The sequence below is a fragment of the Phyllostomus discolor genome, chromosome 2 (genome assembly GCF_004126475.2).
Source record: "Phyllostomus discolor isolate MPI-MPIP mPhyDis1 chromosome 2, mPhyDis1.pri.v3, whole genome shotgun sequence".
Classification (NCBI taxonomy): Eukaryota; Metazoa; Chordata; class Mammalia; order Chiroptera; family Phyllostomidae; genus Phyllostomus; species Phyllostomus discolor.
The window spans coordinates 112,203,549-112,226,411 of NC_040904.2; the positions used below are offsets into that span (position 1 = coordinate 112,203,549).

General features: G+C 43.1%; 1 protein-coding gene across 2 annotated transcripts in view; it reads right to left on the minus strand.

The window, feature by feature from the left end:
* FLT1 (fms related receptor tyrosine kinase 1) overlaps positions 1-22,863 on the minus strand; it is a 188,294-nt gene that overhangs the window by 31,836 nt on the left and 133,595 nt on the right. For both annotated transcript variants that reach the window (XM_036018359.1, XM_036018360.1), the window contains exons 16-19: positions 21,379-21,510; positions 11,325-11,431; positions 7,097-7,229; positions 2,140-2,244 (exon numbers count right to left, since the gene is read on the minus strand). In XM_036018359.1, the coding sequence (XP_035874252.1) occupies positions 2,140-2,244; positions 7,097-7,229; positions 11,325-11,431; positions 21,379-21,510 (477 nt within the window). The remainder of the gene's footprint in view (positions 1-2,139; positions 2,245-7,096; positions 7,230-11,324; positions 11,432-21,378; positions 21,511-22,863) is intronic.

Here is a 22,863-nt window from a genome sequence, read left to right on the forward strand (position 1 = left end):
CCTTTGTACACATGTGTATTTCTGTAAGATGGTCCTGGAATAGGTCAAAGGGTATATGCATTTAACATTGTGGTAGATACTGACATGGTATTTCATAAGCACAAATCATTTTTCATAATAATTAGATAAACTTTGGAAGCCTCCCAGTGAAGCTGGGAGTGGCTCACAGAAAACGCTCAACAAATATTTATTAGATAAATAAACAACATGCTTACTCTTCTCATTTCAGACATGGGCCTAATGCCCCAAAAGGTTAAACGTTTTGCTCAAGGGCATTTTGAAAATGCTTCTGGCTCATGGCCTTTGTTTGACATTCTGCCTTTTCAGTTTCTCCTAGAAACAGATGGCCAACCAATTTAACAAGAGAGCTGAATGAAAATAGTTTTTAGGAATTTTATATAGTGGATGATTTGGCAGTCTTTTTCAACCAAAGCTGATGGCTTTAAAAAAAAAGTATTTATAAAGATAGTACACATACTATTTCTATATTATATAGAGTCGATTCTTTGGGCCTTTAAAAAGAAGCCTCAGGTCAGAATTTCCCTCCTCAAGCTCATCATTCCCTCCGTGCGTTTATTTGTACCCCTTTAGCACAGCCTATGCGCCTGTCTCAGGTTCAGAGGGTGGGATTAAGCAGGGAAATGGGACCAGCTGAGGAAGCAGATGCTTCCAGATTAAGTTTGAACAGGCAGGATCATCTTCAGGGTTTTGGAGCAACAGGCATTTCCAGGAAGCACTGCTCTCAAAGCTGAAAGACTTGCACTCAAACCCTTACTTCTACACTGGGGAGCTGCGTGGCCTTGCAGAGACTGTTTAACCTTTCTGGGCCATATTTCTTCATCTGGGGACCTGGACAATAGTATCTACCTCACAAGGCTGTAGAGGGAAAATTAAGAAAATGGCGATTTCAAGTGGTTCATCCTAATATACTAAAGCACCTATACTAATATACTGGTGCTTTCTCACACAGAAAACATGTTGATGCCTTTTCAGAATCTGGGCTGGGGGTGTACAGGGTTGGGTGTTGGAATATAGGTATTCTCACGGAAATCCTTCCATCGCCTGGGTTGTCCGCCTTAAACGAAAAGTCCTGACTTGTGGGTGCAAAACCTCTTTCTTGGCTAGTTTCAGAGTAGAACTGTCAGGTTCTTTGTATAGTTTTACCAAAGCTTTCCTTCCAAAAGGACAGCCTTTTGAGGTGGAAAACATCATTACATGACACTGTGGTGGTGATGGTGTCAGGGCGGGAAGAAGATGAAGAAGAGCCTTGAGGTCTCCTCCAGCAAATGGCCCTTTTTCTCCTGGAGGCTTTTGCTGGGAACCTGCTTAGCTGGGTGCATGGCTTCCAGCGCCTCAGAATCCCCTGGCAATATCTTAGAGACTCTGGAAAGCTGAAAACTGCCCTTTGGGTTTTTTCAGTCCTGTTTCTTTTGATTTGGGGACTTTAAAATGCACTGAAGTAACATGAAAATTCCACCATAAATGAGGAAGTGAATATTTTCTGAACTTCAAAGGACCCATGAGTCTTTGATTCGTTTGGTCTACATAGTTTCCACTTTCGATAGGCCTTGTGGTGGTGGTCATATCTCTGTGGATTTGGCTCTGCCCCCCAGCACTTCACACTAGAAAGATAATTAGTTGTTGTTGTTGTTATTTTCTAAAGACAAGATGTTTTATGGCTGGGACTTGACAGTATAAAGTAGTTTAGGGTTTTGATCATTTCAGTTGTTTTAGTTTCGTAGTTTTACTTTATAGTTAGGCTAAGCCTTTGGGATTTATGATGTACAGTTAAGTTTCCATTATAATGTCATAGTGGATCATTTCAAAAGTTTGAACCCGTGGTTCCCATGGGCTTAAGTCCCTGATAGTCTAGAGCCTGAGAGGTGTTAGAAGAACTATCTTCGAGGTGACAGAAATAATTTTCCCATAGACCACGCTGATTGTTTCATTAACAAGATTTATTCTGGACTCTCACTGGCCTAATCTTAGACTCCTGAAGTAAAGGGGGTCCCAGCAGTAGAAGAAAGTTATGTGGCCACAGCAGAAAGAGCTTGAATCTATTCCTAGGCTACACCCAACTCATCTCAACATGTAGGAGATGTAATGGGTCGGTTGAAAGCCAAACCACAGTGTCCTTACCTTTCAGCATTTTTACAGCCACAGTCCGGCACGTGGGTGATTTCTTAATGCCAAATGCAGATGCTTGTACCACTTTTCCAAAAGCCCCTCTTCCAAGTGATTTGCCTACAATAAAAATGATAACACTGATTTGAATGCCAAGCCAATAGAGTGAGTTGAACTCTTTTTCAGGAAGGAAGTGCCATTTTTTCCTATGTGTGTATGTGAGGCATGTAGTTTTGAATGGGATCTCCAACGACCTGACCCCAAAAGAGTCAAAGTAAGGGACATATTTCCGAAGTATCTTCTTTCCGACTCTTTACTGTGTATCCACGATGCCCTCATTCTTCACAGCTGTGCTGGGCCCCTAGCAGACCAGCACACTTTGGTGCAAGTGGATGGCCAATTTCCTTTTCACAAAATCCTCCTGGAAGGAGGAGGCCACCAAATCCTGAGTAGTCTCTTCCATTGCTAATAACATTATTAACAAGAATATTTCCCTGTGTTTAATATAGGCCCATTTTCTTGCCACTTAAGGTCATTTCTTTTGATCTGTTTTCAGCAGAAAGTAAGAAATTGAGAATGTTAGTTATGGCTATTGGTGATAATAATGCTTCATAGATTAAAAATAATAATAACCATAAAGTCATTTCTCTGACTTCCTTGCCAGGCAAAATAGCCCCAGTATTTCAACCATGTCTTCACATGATGATTATAAGTCTTCATGGTTCAGCACATCAGTCTATCAGCCACTGGCAGTAATTGTTTCAACCGCAGGGAGGTGGTTGCCATGCCATAACGAAGCAAGGTTTCTTTCGTGGCATCCATTATGTAACACTACGACTGTTCACAGGCTTCTTTCCTCACCCTTGCAGGAGACAACTTGACTGAGAGGAGCAGTGATCACATCTGAATCTTCCAGAACCTTCCACAGTGCCTAGTGCATAGAAGGGCCCATGAGATAGAGACCTTGAGCGTGGTGCTCTGTGAGGAGGGCATCCTCTGGGCAGCCTTTAGCTACCTTTTGTAAGGAAGTCCTCTGGGACTTCCTTTTGGCTCACCAGGAAATAGGGGGAGCTAAGTAGAACCTAGAGCAACATTTCACCTCAAGCATGATACGGCAAAAGGAGTGAGCCAAGAAGTCACTCCTCTTGGTTCTTCTGGGGGAAAAATGCCAACAAAATGCCTCTGGTCAAATGTTAAGCCCCGGTAGTTACGAGTGTTGATTTAATACAACACCTGCTCTCCCAAGCAAGTCTTCTTTCTCAAACTGTTCTGATAAGGCCTCAGTTAGTTAGCCGTCTTCCCTCCCTCCCTTCCTCTGTCCCTTCCTTCCTTCCTTAGTCCCTCATACTCTAGTTCCTTTCCCCAAAGGACACTGTTTTTTAAGATTTTTAAAAGTTTATAATGAAGCTTTTCTGCCGCTTCACCATATTAGAATCTTTATACTTTTACTGCACAATTTCTCAGTAACAAAGATGTCCTTACCCTGCCTCTGCCTAGTGTCTTCCATTACCAACCACCCTAGGCATCCAGATCAGACACACGAAGAGCTCAGCTACCAAGGCAATCACACGAGCCTCCTTACAGCAGTCTCTGCATCTACCTCACAGGGACACACGCTGCCTTAGGAAGGCAGCACTGGTGGGATCACATGCTTTTCCTCTGGTCACACACCCACCTGTAGTGACTGACAAAGACCATTCCTCTCAGAGCACACACCATGGCCTGGGATGTAGTCAGTGCTTGCTTCTTCAGATAAAATTGTCTGAGATACAGACCAACAGGGGGACTGTTAGTTTACACAGAAGAACCTCCAGAGGTGGAGATCACATATGGGGAGAGCACTGGCAGATCCCTCCTTCAGACTTGTAAAAATTGCTGCATTTGATCTCAGGTTTATTCCTTGTTTTTGTTTTTTTGTTGTTTTTTTTTAGGGTAAAAGAACAACATTTTCCTTTTGAAGTGCCTCCTTCTACCATCTAGTATGAAAAGTGTCCTGAGTCTGAGACATAGTAAGACTATCTGTGTCTCAGGACACCTCCCCACATGCTGCAGAGACTCTTGCTTGTCTGGGGCAGATGGAATCCTTTTCCTTCCACACGCCAGCCCCCATGCATTCCCTTTGTAGCCACCACAAGACCTTTGTTTTAACCAGCACTTGGAGACTTGGTTTCTGTCAGTGAGAATCAGTTCATTTTCACTTGGCTTCCTTCAGTCTTTCCCTTTTTTCTCTTAGAAGCTGACTGCTGCCTCGCAGAACAGCATGAAGCTATTGTGGGCTCCTTAACCTTCTGGAGTCCTGCACCGGAATTCTTCAGCACCGGAGTCCTTAGGCAGACCCACAGCTCCAGTTCCAGTGGCGCCTAGTCACACTGGACTGGAACTGCCTGATACTCCTTTTCATTTAAAGTCTTCCTTGGTGTTACCCAAATGCTACTAGCTAGTTTGGAAAAGTGCTAGGTCATTTTCATACAATGAAACGATTTTGGAATTTCTTCCAAGAATGACTGGCCAGGGTCCCTGGGAAGATCTGGGGACCCGGTGTGGCAGCTTGGGGCTCGGCCCCTCTCTGGCACCCACGGCCAGCAGCATCAGCCCAGGCAGCATCCACCTGCCAAAATCCAGACTGCCTCTGTTGTTTCCGATATTTGCTAATTCTGACTTTATTTTCCAATAGAAAGGGGCAGTGTCAGACATTCATAAATTTATAGGAAGGGAATTTTCTCTGAGGTTTAGGGAGGAATCACTAACAAAATAGATTTCTTTTGTTACTGGACTTTAGGAATTTCAATGGTAGCAACACCTTTGACTCAAGCTTCAACTTATCTAGCTATCAGGTACTGTAAATTCCCACTTCTCTCCACAGGGCTGATAGTAACCCACTGAGTGCAGACAGATGAGATCAGAAGCAGCTTGGTCTGTGCATTTCCTGTGCATTTCTCTACGTTTATAACCCCGCTGTACTCTGTCCATCAAACCTGCCTTTTCTTCCCATGTGTCCAGACATAATCTTGGTTACTCTCACTTGCCAGACTGCTTCAGATTTCTTTGTCATTTATTTGGCTTAAAACAAACAAACAAATCTTGGGCCTCTTTGCTCCCAAGTTAGTTAGAGGAGAATTTCTCTGGCCCTTGCAGATACACTCTGCATTGAAAGACTGTTAGCTGACTTGCTACACTTCCTCTCGCTCATCAAAGACACTCACATGTACATGAACCAAATCATAGCATCTGACCACTCTGGGAAGAACCATGAGAAAGCTCTTCTACAAGGAGAATCTCCTAAAATGGGACTATCTAAATCCACAGCGCCCCAGGGGAATTCTGGTAGAAGGATTAGCAATCTTCCTGGATGTGTTCTGGATCACAATGACACTAGGCCAAGGAATGAAGAAATGGGACGGAAAGCTCACGTGTCCTACACTGGAAGGAGCACACTTGATTGTGACTAATAACTCTGGAAAGCAACGTGGCCTGAGAATGGCTTATGGTTGTGGGAAAACTACCCCATGTCTTGTGCCAAGGTCACTGAAGGGGCTTGGCCAGCTGCCATATAATTTAGACTTGCAGAAGGAACTCATCTAGTTGCCACCTGCCCTTAACTACTCTAAATTTGGTTGATTTTCTTTCCTGTCAGCAGCCATTAATGGCCTTTGTCTGCCTCTCCAGCTTTTTTACTGATTTCTAATTTTCGTCTTCAAGCCAAATAGAACATACTCTTGGGGCCAAGTACTCTTTCTCATGTAGAAGGAAACGTAAGTGGAATCATTTCAAGGCCCGAGAGAATGAGAAAAGCTACTTCTTCCTCTCTGTTGCCTCACACCTTCACCTCCATATAGTCCGTGTGTGGGAGGGAGAAAGGAAGGGGGGCCATGCCACTGAATTTGGAACAACGGGCCCTCTACACAGAGTGACAAGTTCTGGGGACACCGGATGCATGATCTCTTTTCTGAGATCCAGCTACTAATGACCCTGGCATGCATAGGAGTGAGTGGAAAACCTTCAGAGCCACAATCCAAATATTTTAAGCAGGAGTGATTGAGGGACCCATTGTTTTGTAGCAACTGAGCTGGAGATTAATTTGCACTGTGGTGTTCAAGCTAGAGCAACTTGGGGGTAAACTGAGGGAAAGCACATTTGCCTGGTGTTTATAGCACTTGTGTTACCTGGAATACAACAGCCTTTGCTTTTCAAAAGTAAAACTTGGCTCTGACCAGGTGGCTCAGTTGGTTGGGGTGTTGTCCTGTACACCAAATGTTGAGGGTTTGATCCCTAGTCAGGGCACATGAGGGAGGCAACTGATTGATGTTTCTCTCCCTCTCTTTCCCTTCTCTCTCTCTCCAATCAATAAAAACATATTCTCAGATGAAGATTAAAAAAAAAGAGTGGTCTTGACACATGGAATTAGGGGATGGGAGGGTGTTTTTTTTTTTAAAGAAACTTAAATGAATTCCTAGGGCTTTCAAAGGATGTAAAAGGTGGGTTTGTGCAAAGCAATTTTTGATCCACAGCCTTGAAGAGTACCAACTCTTTCCCCAAATGTTTGATTTTGTTGTTCCTCATCATCCTGAATTGTGTTCCAGGTCATAAGTTTCTGACTCCTCAAAAATGTCATTATTTAAGAGTGTCTGTACTTGTCAGGCTCCTGATGGAACTAGCCTCTCCTCCTTTTCTTTCACTGTCTACTTTTATGGTGATCTCCTTAGATAGAAGAGATCTAGACACCTTTGTGTTTGCTGCTCAGAGAAGGTGCTTGGTAACTGTTGAAAGAACGTGCAGGTGTTCCTTGTCCCCTGGCTGTCCTCTCAGCATTCTCATAGAATCCTGTGCCTCCATGTCCCTCTCCCTTGCCAGGTTGTGAACAGCCGTGGGGGAGAATCCCAAGCCTAGTCTACTTTTGTGTCCCTCAACGCAGCCTTTTGTATGTAGTAGGTTCTCATTATGGGTTTAGGAATCTGTTGAACAAATATATTACCCAGTTTAAGTCTCTCCCGGGCAAACTCCCACTTGCTGGCATCATACGGGAGCCGCTCACACTGCTCATCCAGGGGAACTTCGTCTGGGTCCATTATAATTGACAGGTAGTCAGTCTTTATTTCAGAAGAAGACTGAAAAATGAAAAGATCTCAAGGTCATAAATAAGGAAACAACTTTGAAATCTCCTGATATCCAATTTAAAACAATACTTGGCAACACCTGTTGCTATTTTGGTTCCTTATGTTAAAACCACATGGTCAGGTATAGAAAGTATCCCTCAGGATACGTATGCACATCACACCTGAGCACGTGACGTCTATTAAACAGCCTTCACTGTCCCACCCTGCATTTCTGGAGTATTGTCTCAGACAAAGTTCACTCAACTTCTCCAGCAACCTTATTGTTTGTTCTTAAACAGTTAGCATATGATTAGCATAGTCCTCTAAAAAATGCAAAGCATTTTATAAAATCATTCCAAACAATGACTAAAAATGACTTTCCATGGCCATTCTGTGTAAGCAGGAACACACACACACACACACACACACACACACACACACAGCTGGGCTAACAGTGGTTTATGATTGTGGCTTCTCTACATTTGCTAGAAAGGCCAAAGCTGGCGAAGTAAGCCCAGGGTCCTTCCCTGGGACAGTCTAGAGGCACATTTCATATGAAGTGTTTAAATATACTCAGAAGGCCTGGCCCTTAGTTATCGTAGCTGTCTGTAAGACTGTGAGCTCCATTAGTGAGAGTAGACTAGGATTTACCTTCAGTAAGAAATTGGAATTGATTATTTCAAATACCAAGGAGTAAGACTTATACACAGCAACATTCATCCAAGTTCCTTTGACCATTGGTAGGACGTCAAGTGTGCAAAAGGCGGACATCTGGCTTCACGTGCTTGTTCTATCTTGGTCACTCAAATCAAGCCCAGAAAATACCCTTTATTTCAGATCATAAATAACTGGATTTACATTCAGTGTCTTAGATTCATATCCATGGGTGTGTCTTTCCTTTTAGTTACTTGTAGAATTGATTGCATTTCTGTGGGCAGCGCAGAAAGGAAGCCTGCTTACCCATATAAGGTGGGTTCTGATAACTCTTGTCAGAGTTATGTAAACTTCATTTAAATGAGTTTTAGGGCCCTTCCTTTCAGGGTCTCCCTCTCAACCAGATCAGAGTTCAGTAGAGAAGACAACATCTCCATACACACCATTTCCCACCCACCCACATTCTTCAGTCCTTACTCACCCTGTCCTGGGCTGTCACAGCTCACCTCATCCATCACTTGCAATCAGTCTCTTTCTCACAAAAATTATCACTAAAATGTGTGACACATAGCTCAAGGCAGAAAGATTTTCCTGGCCTCCACAAAGAATGGATAAACAGAGAAAGATCTGGAGCACGTTTGTCACAGACTGCATTTGCCACATGGGTTCGACTGCGAGGGCCCAGCCTGTCAGACACAGTGTGTGTCTGCAAGACGGGAGGGGAGTTTAAGCCCCTGTGCCAGGGCACGCGTGTGGCGGAACTTCTCAAAGTCTGATATAGCCAGGGCTCTGAGGGGCAATCTCCAGTCTCCCGAGAACACAGGGTCGCCGAGCCTGGCAGGGACATCTGGGGTTCTGCAGGATGCGAGGGGAGGTTGGCAGTGGTGTTGATGGGGCCGGAGAGCAGGCCATGGAAGACACTCTCCTCATGTGTCACCTGTGGAATTTTATGGTTTGTCTCAATAAGGCAGATGAGAGGAAACACCAAAAAAAAGTTAGGGCTTTGAGGAGAGTGTGGTAGTAGAATCTCAGTTGTCACCTATTTGCTCTTTTAATTGCCATTAACACTGAGCAACCTCGAGGTGCTTGGCATGAAAATTGCACATCTCAGCTTGCCAGTACCCAGGCCTTGAGGCTGGCTGCCTGGATTGGAATCACAGCCCAGCTTCTGACCAGCACAGAACTCGGGACAAATTGCTTAACCTTTCGAAGCCTAGTGTCCTTATCTTTAAAATAGTGATAAAGATGGTACTTATCTCACAGGGTTGTTGTGAATATAAAATGAAACAATCCACGTAAAGCTGTTAAGCATCAATAAATGTTGGGTTATAATTATAACACTGGCTCATACAGGGTGGGGACAGAAAGATAAAGTAGCCTCTATCAGTGATGAATTTACATTGTGGTTAGAGAAACCACATGGAGATAGTTTTTGATGCCTTTTTCCTCTTTGCCTCCCACAACCAATCACTTGTCAGATTTTATAGGCATTCCAGCACTTGCTCTTATCCTTTCCTATTGACGCCAAAATGGCAAAGACTTTTAGAAATACAAGAGACCCACTCAGTTTAGTCCCAGTTTGTCTTTCCAGTTTTATTTCCACTCTGTTCCTGCAGGCAAAGTCACTGGACTCCCTCCCTAACCTGGGGACTGGGGAGCAGCAGGAGGGCTGTGTTTTTCTGCCTCTTTCCTTCCAGCAACAGCCTTCAAAGTCTGTCTCTAAACTTTGCTTTCTCCGAAGTTTTTTCTCCCACTCTCCTCTTTGAACTCCAATAGTCTCTGTACCTCCTCTACAGATTTGGCAAGTTGTTTTTTGTTAGATTTCTTTCCCTATATGATGTATCTCCCCTTTCAAATGCTATTGTTTGACCTGTTTCCTTCTAAAGTAGTGTTCTGAATTGTCCTGTCTCAAAACCAGTCACGCCACAGAGCAAAAGCTTAACATTATGTATTCAATGTAGAGGATGGCTGCTGGCCTTCCTTCTCACAAGCAAGTTTTGGATATCTAGTCTAAGGTCAAACAAGTAGGCTTCAAAACTCAGCTCCAACTCTGCTTAGCAGTGTGACTACGGAGAAGTTACCTTGATTCCCGGAGCCTCTGTTTCCCTCTCTATAAAGTGGTAATAAAAATATATTTACCTCTGCATTTTTTGAATGACTAACTCAGATACTACATAAAAAGCTTCCCACAGGCTTGGTACATTAATAAGGACTGACAAATGTTTAGACATTGAGTAGGCCTCTTTGACATTCTTCAGGTTTTCTTGATTTTACCCCCTAAATATCTCCCGACTCTAATCATTTAGACTAAGCTGCCACCATCTCTTACTCAGACTACTGTTGAGCCTTCCCCTGGGTGCCTCTCGATTCGCTCTTGCCCCTCTGGTCCATTCACCTCACAGCAGCCAAAATCGTCATCGCAGACACACATTTCTCACACTTAGAATTACCTACCTTTGCTTCACAACCTGCTCCAAGGCTTCCTATTATCGTCTAGAATACAGACTAGATTCCTTCCTATAGCCTAAAGCCCTGCCCGATCAGGCATGGCAGCCTTTCCTCTCCTCTCCTGCCACACACCCTCATGCCTTGTTTCCACCACTGTGCCCACACTGGCCTTCTGTCAGCCACTCATTGTCCTGGAGTCCCTCTGCCCTGCCCCTGCTTCATACACACTCCTCTCCATCTGCAATGCTTTCCTTCCTTCTTTACCTGGCCACCCATCCCCTCTGCTCCAGCCCAGGGCATCTTCTAGTCAGCTCACTGCGGTTACACTTTGCATTGCGCAAGTGTACCTGATTAAAGCCCCAGACTGCACATCGTAGCATTTGCTATCCATTGTCATCAGAGAGCCCCACGGGGCCTGGCACTCTGCACAGAGCAGGCTCAAAGTTAATATTTGAGGCGCAAATAAGAGAATTAGTGTTGGCTCTTTCCTCACTGAACTTCAGAGAAGCTCTCAAGTCATGCTATAGACCAAATTGTAGAAATCTGATGTCCCGAATTCCAACCTGAACCTCACACTCTAAAGAACGGGATTTTACCACAGCAGTGAACGTCTCTGTGTTTCTGTATTATGAGAAAGAAGTCAGAGTGGTGTCTTTGTTTTGCTTTTTCTTTTTGTTTTTCAGCAGAGAATGAGGTTGAAAAAATTAAGGCTTCATAGGTCTTATGCTAAATTTAATTTAAATACTTTATTACATATTTTTATATCAAAAATATCCTTTATGTTCCTAGGAAATATTCACCTCTTCATTGCTCTAGCATTTCCTTTTGAATGCCCCACTTTATGGTTGAAAGACATTTTTATTATTCATTTTCCAGTGCTCACCAGGTCAGAGGTAAAGGGAAGAAAAGGGTCTAACATTTATTCAGTGCCTGTCCCAGACATCAGGTGAGCATTTTAGGATATTATGTAAAAAGGATCACAGAACTTATCTGAAATATCCTTACCCTCTTCAGTTTTCGGATAAAGAGAGTTAGGAGGAGCCAGAAGAGGGTTGCAGCCACACAGGTGCACGTCAGAGTGATTAGCTCCAGATTTGACTTGTCCGAGGTTCCTGGAAAGACAAAAACACCAAGATGGTGCTAAACACCAGCTCTCAAGTGCAGGCCTTTGTGATGTTATAACAGAGGTCCATTGCCTCTGAAAGGTTCCCCATGGTGGACGCAGTCTGCTGGCGCAAGAATTAGTGTCTGGAATAGATCTCCTCTTTCCTTCTGATTCAGGCAGGGTCCACGAATGATATTATCATAATAAACTCACAAATCAATGAAAAATCTTTCCAGAAATGTAGCTATTGAGATCGTAAACTTCATAATCCCAGAAATAGCTAATTAAAAATCAGAGGAGAAATTAAAAATGGGGGAAAAGTTATGCAGGAACAAAAGCCCATTAAAGTGCTAAATCTGGGATATGTTAAATCTCCCTAATGGGTTTTAGAGGAAATTCTAAAGAAAAAAAAATATTACATAAAAGAGTTCCTTTGGGACTCACAAAATTCTTCAAAGTAGATTTAAAAATAAAACGAAAACTCAAGGCCTATCCCAGTTGCCGGCTCGCTGCTGTAGGAACCGCCGGGCCAGCTCACTCACCTCACGGGTCCCATGGCCAAGGGCTGGTTCTGACCTCTCCAGCAGTCCGCCTGCAGGGGCTGAGGTGAGAGGAGGTAACCGCTCGAGTGGGATTCTTCCCCATCACCTCATTTCCCAGAACCACAGAGATAAAAAGCTGAGTACTGTTTGCTCATGGTCACGAAAGATCCAAAGCATTCACCAGAAGCCTCCAGAGAGGAAACTCTAGAACCTGTAAAGGAAGGCCCAGAGGCCAGAATAGTGTTTCCCTACTTATTGCCTCCAGTGGACAATTTCCTAGGAATCTCTAAAGCAATACCTGTATCCTTCAACTGCATTAAAAGAGACAGAGGCTCTTTCCTCTGTCTCTTTTATAGAGTTAGTATAAAGTTAGGCCAAGACTAAGTGGAACTCTTTTTAGAAATGATGGTGTGGATGGTGTCATTTATTGAGCCACACCCTCCTCGTCACCCTATGAAGTAGGTGGCAATCACATCCCGTTTCCTAGATGAGTATGTCCGCTAATTGGCTCTTTGTTTTAGTTCAATGAGGTTCCAGGCTGGAGGACGCAGGAAGATAAGAAGGGAAAGCCATCCCTTTCAAAGCACTCTCTCACAAACTGAACTCAGAGACTTAAGGCAAATACAAAGGAATTAGATAGAAAGAGTATCTGAGATTGAGGGAATCTAACACTCTTTGGAAGAGGTGACATCTGAAATGGACTTGATCTAAGGAGATACAGACAGGAGAGGGCATTATAAGGCAGAGGGAACAGTATGAGTTAGGACCCAGAACTCGGAAATGATAGGGGATTGATGGCAGTATAATGTAAGACCTAGGACAGGACCAGGCCACAGACAATCTGAGATCTGTATGAAGGTTCTCTGCCCTGAATAATGGCAAATACTCAAGCTAGAATTCCTTCTTCCCTCGTATACATTCAGCCTCTACTCTCTGTGGGCCATAGTCCCTGCAGCGTATTGTTTAGTTTGCAGGGGAAACTGACATTTTCTCTCCATCTGGTCCATCACAAGTTTCAGATCATGAAGTTATCGCCACCTGTTCTTGCTCACAATCACTGCCTGAATCAAGGCCTCATCAGCTCTCACCTGGACACCTGCATTAGCTTCTTAACGACCTCGACTCCCCCAGTCTCTCCTCCACTCTGTAGCCAGGGCTGTCTTCTCGAATCACAAATTTAATCCTACTACTCCTCTATCTAAATTCCATCGTTGCCAACCCCGCCCCCCGTCACTGTCAGGATAAAAAAAATCTTTCAATCCTCTATGCCCAACCTATTCTATCACTCCAGCTTCATCTCCTGCTATCTTCACTTGCTCCAGTCACACCAAAATACTTGTAGTTTTTAAAATATGCCAGCCCTCCTGTGCCACTATTCTTTGGCCTTTGCTGTTTCTCTACCAGGCTGTAAGCTTCTCAGAGGCTGAGGCCACATCTTATTCATCTTTATATCCCCACTCATCTGATTGGGTGAACTAGTGGATATAGAATGTTTTGCTTTGTCTCCAAAGAGTTTCATGAAGCTTTCAAAGCATTCAGGGTCAAATTCCTATTTCATGTGTGTTAATCCAGTAAATATAGGAAAGCGGCCTATAGTCCAGGTTCTGTTCTGGGTGCTGGTGTACAGTGGTGAATGAAAGGGCATGGTCTGGAGCTCAGTCTGGTGCTCATACCTGAACTGATGACTATGTTACGGGTTCAGGGTGAAGCAGCAGAAGCAGACTATAGGAGCGTGGTCCTTTAGTTCACTGCTACCTCTCAGTATTAAGAATTGAGTTCCTGGCATGCGGGAGGCATCCTTCAAATACTGGTTAAGTGAATACATGAATTTGGCTCCATTTGCTGCTTAGTCAGCTTAGGGTTGTTTTCCTGAACCTCGTGAGATTGATTGAGAACAGCCTCCTTGAAGAACTTTCAAAGTATGACCACCTTTTTTTCAGTATGCATCCTTTCCATGGGGATATGCTAAGCTCAGGTTAATATAAGTTTGAATTTTAGCCCCAACAGGGGCAGGTCTGCTGCTGTTGTACACACACGCACACACATGCAGAGAAATGCACACACACTTCTTTGCTTGTGATGCAAGGAAGTTTTGTGGAATCTGATTGAGGCCTGCTGAGGGCACAATGGCCTTTGGCCTTTGGAGATGCTGATAGCATCTCAAGTCTTGGCCTGTCTGCATAAACCTCTGTGGACACCTCCTGCGTGGAGTGCCCTGAGAGAGGCTCCCTCCCATTGTGGGAACATTCCTGCTGTATTCCACGGGGCAGGAAGTTGACCCCAAAGTAATTCCATAGTCCTTACTCAGACAAAATTCCGTATATGTTTGTGTGCACTTACACATTTAAAGAACCAGCTCATTAAAAACATCTTCAAGAACATTTATTAAAAGGAAAATATCTATTTAATGTATTCCTGCTCACTGAATACTATAAGAATTGTATAAGATGTAATGTAGTATATATGCTCATTCTCATTTGATAGCTCAATCTCTGTCTTTATTTGGAAAGTAACCATCAGGATGACCTTAGGCTGGGTAGACTGACTAAAATCAGCAACATCTCTTCCTATACAGCTTTTGGATGTTTGCTCAGAGGTCAAGCATCCACACACTAGCCTGACTAGAGCCAGCTTCAACTTGCTGGTGACAGCTGATGAGTTCAGTGCGTGAAACAGCCCAGCTGCACGTGGCAGGGGAAAGGAGGCCAGCAGAAGTGTGGGTGGGATTTAGCAGTGACTGGGAGTTCACTTAGGCTCTCAGGAATGTCAGGCCCATATGATGTGTGGTTCTACATTGGCGTAATTTTTCTAAGGCTTATTGGAATATTAAAATTGGCCTTCATACTATTTTTGAAGCTTTATAGGAATCTATGTACACCAATTTGGAATCCCTATTAAGGAGAATGATGTATGGAGATACTGTATTAAGATTAAATTTGAAGTACATTTTCAAGAGTAATTTTATTTATTTATATATTTTTTAAAGATTTTATTTATTTTAGAGCAGAAGAGAGGGAGTTAAGAGAGAAAGAGAAACATCAATATGTGGTCGTTTATCACACACCCCCTACTGGAGACCTGGTCTGCAACCCAGGCATGTGCCCTGACTGGGAATTTAACCATTGACCCTTTGGTTTGCAGGCCAGTGCTCAGTGGACTGAATCACACCAGCCAGGGCTCAAGAGTAATTTTAGGTAAAGATATTTAAAATTTCTCTTATGTGCCATCAGTTCTATATCACGCTTTTATTGTGGCAAATTAAATCCTTAGGTCAAATAGAAATTTTGCGGTTTGGAACACCATTTTGGTGACTTACTGGTTAAGTCTGGGAAAGCCATAGTATAAAGGTTTTGTTGAAATAGGATTTGGTGTATCATTACAAAATAATGATGTTAATTAATATTTCAAAAGCTTCTATTATGTGCTAGACAGTGTTTTAAATGTGCTCATCCTTACCACAACCCTGTAAGTTGGAGTACCGTTATCAACATACATTTTGTAGGTGAGCATACTGAAGCACCAGGAAGGTACCATATTTTTCAGACTATAACATGCACTTTTTTCTCTCCCCCCAAATTTGGGAGGAATAATGATTGTTAATGCTGCTGTTGAGTTCTGTTTACATTTACATTGGTGAAATATTATGTTATTTATGTTATTAAATATTTTACCACATTTTTTGCTTCAAAAATTTATTTCCTATTTTCCTCCTCTAAAACCTAGGTGCATCTTATGGTCTGAAAAATATGGTAAGTAACTGGCCCAGTGTTACACAGCTCATGAGCAGTGACACACCTCACTTTAGAGTGGGTCCTCTTCCCCTCATGGCTCTCCTGCCTTAGAGCTGAGAGGCGATAGTGCAGAATGGTTAAACATGGATCCAGTTCTCAGCTCTGCCACACCCTAGCTTAGGAACTTGGGACAAAGTTCTAAACCCCTCTGAGCCTCAGATTCTCACTTGTAAATGGAAAAAAAAATCCTCATTGGATTTCTGCAAAAGTTAAAGAGGTTAATGCATGTTATGTGCTTTAAAAAGTGCACTACATGTTCCATAAACATGACTGAATGAATTCCATCACCATTTTTTGAATTCATGTTCAAGTCCAGCTTTATGTCATTGTGGATTTGTGCCCAAAGGCAGAAGTCCTGTCCCCTGGCCCTCCTGTGCAAAATAGTGGGCAGCCAATTCGGCTCTCTGTTGTGAGCACTATCCTCTCCTTGGGAAACCCTTTTGCATTGCCAACACCCATGAGAGGAGTAATATCAATCACCAACATCATCGCCTGGATTAGTTCATCACATCCTTCCTAGTGTCGGAGAGCTGTGGGGTGAATGTGGGGACATGATTCATGAAGAAAGGGGCTAACGCGGAGGACAGCCAGGAATTGGGGGAGAAACGACGACTGAAAGCTGGTCAGGGTGAGATAAAGGAGTTTTGTTTTGATCTGTTCCTGTTCTTTACTCTTGGAATTTTATGAAAGGACATAGTGTGTACTTTCTGCTGTATGAGTCCTTTTCTGAAATGTGTTGATGTGCAGTCACTGTGGCACACAATTTATAAATCACACCTTTAATGCCATTTCAAGCAGGGAGACCTGCTGGGCCCTGAGGCCATCACCCTTTTGTATCCATCAGTCATCCTAAAAAATGTTTAAAAAGGTAGTTCTTCTTCATGTTGTTTTCTCCTGTGTAATTATAAACACTATTGAAATAGCATTGCAATAGCAAGGTCTAAATCTGTTACAGGAATGTATCTATACATATTGTAACTATTACTTCCCATAATAATTATAAAATAGAGTTTTATCTTACGTCCTTGAATGCAAATGCATCACACTCTCATCGCAACAGTCCATTGAACTCCACCGGCTATTGAAGGCTGTGTTAAGTTCAGGAATTATTTTGGTTAGTAACAGTTTTGTTGTTGTTGTTTTTAATATTAGAACTTCCCCTGCGAGAGGTCCACGTGCACTCGCTCGCTCCTGCACGGGTGTGCGGTCCAAGCCAAACAAGAGTCATGATTATTTAAAGAAGCTCCTTTGACTCCACAGTCCACTCATCCTTTTCAGATACAAAAATAACACATTGTTTTATCTCTGAGTATAAGAATCGTGTTTCAAAGGAAATAAAAAGAGCAGACAGTTTCCTTCCTGGCTAATTCATGAACCTCTTTAAATCTGTTAAACATAACCACAGACACAACTTACTCGCCTGGTTTCATTTCCTAAACTCAACCTGACAAGATAGGTCAGTGGGAAGGGACAATTTGCATATATTAGAAAATCAGGCTAAAGCCAGGGAACGTTTCACAGCCACTGGAGTGAGGAGAATAGTGCTTTAGACTCTAGGGCAGGAATCTAATTTCAGAGATAAAATTAGTAAGCAGGTACTGCATTCTATTGTTCTGAACAGCATTCAAAGATCAAATTTTTATTCAGTGAACCCAAAGTATTTTAATTTAAGATGGCATATAACTCATAGGAGTCATATAATATCAACTTTCAAAAAGTTTTCCTACTGAAAATGATAGTTATCCTTAAATGGAGCTGAAACCTGCCTCCTTGAAACCTCACCACCATCTCCTACCTTGGTTCTCTCCTTCTCTGTGTCAAAGAATGAGTTAAATGTCTCCTTGATCTGAAAGCCTTTAAATATTTGAAGAAAACAATCAGCCTAAGTTGTCTCATTTTTAGAGTAAACAATCTCATTTCCTTGTACTGTTTTATCATTACCGTATTAGGACTATGGTACCACTAATTTATGCTTCTGTTACAGATGGATGTAATGTCTCAGGTGTGATGACTGCAGAGCACGTCATCTGTTTTCTCAGCTAACCACAACAGTTGAACAGAGAGTTTGGATACAGTCATCACTCTAAAAAAGTACAAAAGGGAGCAAGTGAGAAGGCAGAAACACTATGAAAAGCAGATACAAGAACTGAAAAGCACGGCAGCTGGGCAGCGGCCAGTAAAAGCAAGGTTGTATGGAGCATCCGTGGCTGTGCTGCAAACTCCACCATTTCTCTGAGTGATGGCAGAAGTTAATGCCGCATGAGGGAAAAGAGGTCATGGATCAAAACCACAGATTCCTCATGAAGTTCAATGGACTGGACAATAGGAAATGTATAGAATTATTTAGACTCTGTAATTACCAAAGAAGATATCAATGTAGAAAGTCCAAAGTCGCTTCATAACTTGCTGCTTTTCTCCTGACTCATTCACCTTGCCAATCCAATATCCTACAAGGCCTCCTCAGAGGTCAAGTCACCGTGTCCTTTCTTGCCCCTATGAACATCTTGAGCCCCTATTAGCGGCATTACGTCTTGTTTTATACAAACTAGTATTTCTACTTTACCTTTAAGAAGCAATCAGAGTGTTTATTTAACTGGTTCTAATTGTTTCACATGCACCTTACTCTCCTTCCAACTAGGTCCTCAAAGCCCTTTGAAGTTGGTCATGGCTTACACTTCCACAGCCTGCATAATCCTGGGCAAATGAATGTGTTGAGTTAACAACAAACTGAATTTGGCTTATCTCTATTGCCCTAAACAATATATTGTTTTTCAGATATTCAGTGGTGGTTTTCTAAATAGATAAATCCAACAAACACTTATCAACTGCTCTGGGATAGCCAAGTGAATAATAGGCAATGATAAGCATTGCATTAAAGGTGCATGTCAAGTGCCATGGGAGCATGGAAGGGCCTGTGATGGTGTGACAGGTAGTCAGGTGTAGAGAAAGTGAATTTTAACAGATGAGTGGGATTGTCTGGGGCAGGGGGAAGATGGGAAGGAAGCCTCTTCAGGCAAAAGAAAAATGTAAAGGCAGAAGACTAGAAGGAGCACAGTGTGCACGCTGAATCACAAGCAGTGCAGGCCAGCTGCAGTGCTGGGCGTGGGAGGGATGTGGGGTGAGGATGGAGAGCAGACCATGGAGGACCTGTGTGCCTGGTGAAGGGAACAGGTGTTTGGGAACCTCTGCAACTTTTGAAGCAGGGAAGTAACATGTCCTAGGTTACTCATTCAAAAAGATCGCTGTAGATTTGGGAGCGCGTTGGAGGGTAAGAGGAGTAGATAGGCTGCTTGGGAGGCTAAGATATGATGTCGAGAGATGATAGGGGGTCAGAACATCTGCAATGGCAGCTGATATGGGCAATTCAAGTAACGGTTATTTCCCCTTTCCTCAACAGAAAATGATATAGGCTGATAGAAACTGTCAGAACTTACCAGTGACAGCAGTATTCCTGTCTGACTTTTCAGGAAAGCATAACATTAGTGGGAAAAAGAATCAGTGTAGGAAATCTAAAAGCAGGTAGAGAGAAAGCCAAATAAGAGGATAACTGAGTCTAAAAACTCAGTTTTATGCTAAGGCCTTGCAGACAACTCCCAAGACACCTCAGGAATGAGAAGAATGGAGGGAGGATGGAAATGGACAGTTTCCAAAGACGTGAGCTCAGGTCTTAGCCTCACTACCTATTCTTTGTGCAGCTTTGGTCAAGTAACTTAACCCCTTCAAGTCTCTTTCTTCCTATCTGTAGCCTGAAGATAATACTATAATACTTCTTTGGACTAAATAAATATTAGTCTCTTGCTAAGTGCTGGGTATGGGTATGGGATACAACGATATGTCAGACACAGTTCACTATTGAGTAGGGAAGAAAAGCATATAGATAATTAAATAATAACAGAATGCAGAATAAAATGAGTCTGACTAAAGACCTAGGAACCATGGTGTGGGAGAGCAGAGAAAAAATGAGGAGAAAACATCTGACTCAGCTGTTCATCTTGGAGGACATTACCAGGTAGAATGCACCTAAACCATCCTGGAGGGTAAGGAACAAGTCAATGAAACAGGGAGGAGCCTGGACAAAAGACTTCACAGGCTGTGTTCACGGCCATTTTTGACCCACATTCAGGCAGAAGTGGGTACAGACACCTGGGAAGGGAGAGCAGCTATGTGGTGGGTTGGAGTGAGTCAGCGCCCACTTGCCATTCCTGGCTATAGGATTAAGCTAACCATTTCATTCCTCTCTGGGTTTATTAGAACTGCTCCAAATATCTTGCAGGGTTGCTGTGAGGATATGGGGGAAAATGACTTCTGTACTGAGCATTAGGAGTCTTCCTTGCTACCCCTTGCTCAGATGCAGGTCCCTCTGTGCCCCAGTGCAGCTCCTCTCTGAGAGTCACATCTGGGGTTCTTGTTAAGAGATAACTTAACAGTCCTTTGAGGAATGAAGCATTAATGAGAGATTCACACCTAATAAATCATTTTCTCCCTGTATAAGCAGAAAACTTGAAACAATACTTTAAAACAAGGGTTATCTGGGAGACAAATAGGACCATCACTAGAAGTATGTGGGAATGCTGCCTCGGCTTCCTCTGAAAGCCTAAGTTTGTGGGAGAGTACTTTCAGATTTGTTAGGAGACCCTCTAAAATAATTTCCTTGTAAAAGTGTGGGGATGCTGTTCTCTTTTAAAGGAGCCTGAATTCTCAGAGTTACAATCTCTAAGTACTGAAAATTTCTAGGGCAGAGGAACAGGTGTATATTGCCTTCTCCCTACATGTTCTGAAGTCTGGGGAGCATTTGGAGATAGGCTACTGAGCAAATTCTCTCTTTTCGTGTAAAACCTCAGTGTACTATAGATATTTACATCTAATCACTGCCAATTTAATATTTTATGATGCACTAACTGTTATGTTTTGGGTGATTCTTGGCACTGGAGAATTGAAACTGAGGTCTAAACTATTTTCTAAATGGAAGCCACATGGCCACAGCTCCGGGTGGGATGAGGCCTCTTTGGATTTTGCTGCTCAACAAACTATCTGAAGACCATAAAGAAGAAGCGCTTGGAATATTTTCCAGGTGGTCTTAAAAGTGGTCTGTTTATTGTGTTGCTTCTCTTAAAGGTGGTCTGTTTATTGTGTTGCTTCTCTCTGATAATATTTTGCTGCCTACTTCATGTTAAAAACCGCCTTGTGAAAAATTTGGAAGATATGTCTAACTCACGGAAATTAGAAATGGGAAAAAAATGAACAATTTCCAGTGTGTCGTGTTTCTGTTCCCATCTACACCCATCTTCCTTTTTGGATCTCCTTCTCACAGGTGTGGCCACTCAGTCATCCTCTGTGGGTCAATGTCATCACACTGGCAGCAGCTGGTTTTCTTCTGGGAGCTGCTCCCCTCACGAAGACTCTGTTCTGATGGCTCTCTAGGGCAGCCAGCCCATGTCCTCACCTTCTGTCTTGCCAAGTGGAGCCAGACAAGCTCTTCCCAGAGGGATAGGGGGAAGGGCAGGAGGTCAGGGAAAGGCACAGATGGGAGGGGCAACAGGAGACTGGGAGGTGAAAAGTTAAACAAACAGGGAAATAGATGTCTGAACAGTTTCTGGTTGCTCTCTAAAGCAGCTGTTTACCTTGAACAGTGAGGTATGCTGAACTTTCCACGGACCCCCTCCGGTTGGTGGCTTTGCAGTGATAGAAGCCTTCATCCTCTTCTGTGACTCTTTCAATAAACAGCGTGCTGCTTCCTGGTCCTAAAATAATTCCTAAGGAGTGAGAGATGTTTGGATTAGTGGGCCTGGATGACAAACATAAACAGCTCCTTTTGTAACACAACCCGTTCCTATCACTATGCATTCAGACAAGGAAATCCGAGCTTGGGCTAACCTGGGGCCGGACTGCTTATTTGTTTTCTCTGATCCAGGCTCTTTAATAGCACCTTCACCACCCAGCAGCACTCTGACCCCCAGCTTTGGGGATGCGTCTGACCAAGGCCTTTCGCTGTACGAAAGAAATGAGATGGGCAAATCTCATTCGAAGAGCAAATATCAAGGAGGCAGCATGCCTAATAATGATAACTACCATTCGCTCAGGGTCTGCCGCATTCTGGGCATTATGCGAGACACTATCTTGGGTTTAGAACCATCTGTGAGGTGTGGTCTCCATTTTATGAACGTGGAAACTGAGGTTTGGTGAGTTAAGCAAATGCAAGAGCATTTGCATCTTGACCAAGAGCATACAGCTGGACTGAACACGCATTTGTGGCACTTGGGTTGAAGGAAATCAGGCTTCGTTTGTCACAGGGGTAGAGATCTTGGGCTATATTTAATCTAGACCTTACTGCTTCAAGCTTTGTCACTTTCAGCAAGTTACTTAACCTTTCTAGGTTTCAGTTACCTCAGTCTTAAGATGAATATGAAAGTGGTTCCTACTCGATAAACGGGAAAATGAAGGCAAGTGTACAGCATATAGTAAGTAAATATAAGCTTAAGTATCACTACGGAGCAGGGTGTCATGACAGGAGCATCAGGAATCTTCAGATCCTGGCTTGAGACCCAGTAGCTTCAATGCCAAGTGCTATCACCATGTATTTATTGAGTGCTTACTCTGCCATTAGCCCATGGTAGAGACTGGAGGTGGGGGAAGGGAAGAGAGAGAGCCAGGCTAAGACAACACCTGCTGAGAAAGGAAAATTAACTCATACCAAACACACACACACACACACACACACACACACACACACACACACATCTGACACACAGCTATACCAACAAACAAAAAATGGTTAATGAATGAGAATGAATAAATGTAGCACAGCATACACAATTAAACACCTAGGGTGGGGGTGGGGGGTGAGATCGGTAGGACTAGGAATACTCAGGGAAGGCAGCATGGAGAGAGAAATGGAGGAGGCGGGCCTTGAACTGAGATTTGAAGGGTTAGCAGAGGTGAAGGGAGAAAGGGAGGCTGCAGAGAAGGTGTGATGCTGAAATGAGTATGCAGCGAGTGCTTGTGCTGGCACAGTGACAAAATGGGCCTGACCGGACTGCAGGGTATATTTTGTTAGTTTAAATAGTTTGTAGTCTCTCTGATTATAATATATTCAATATAGAAAATTT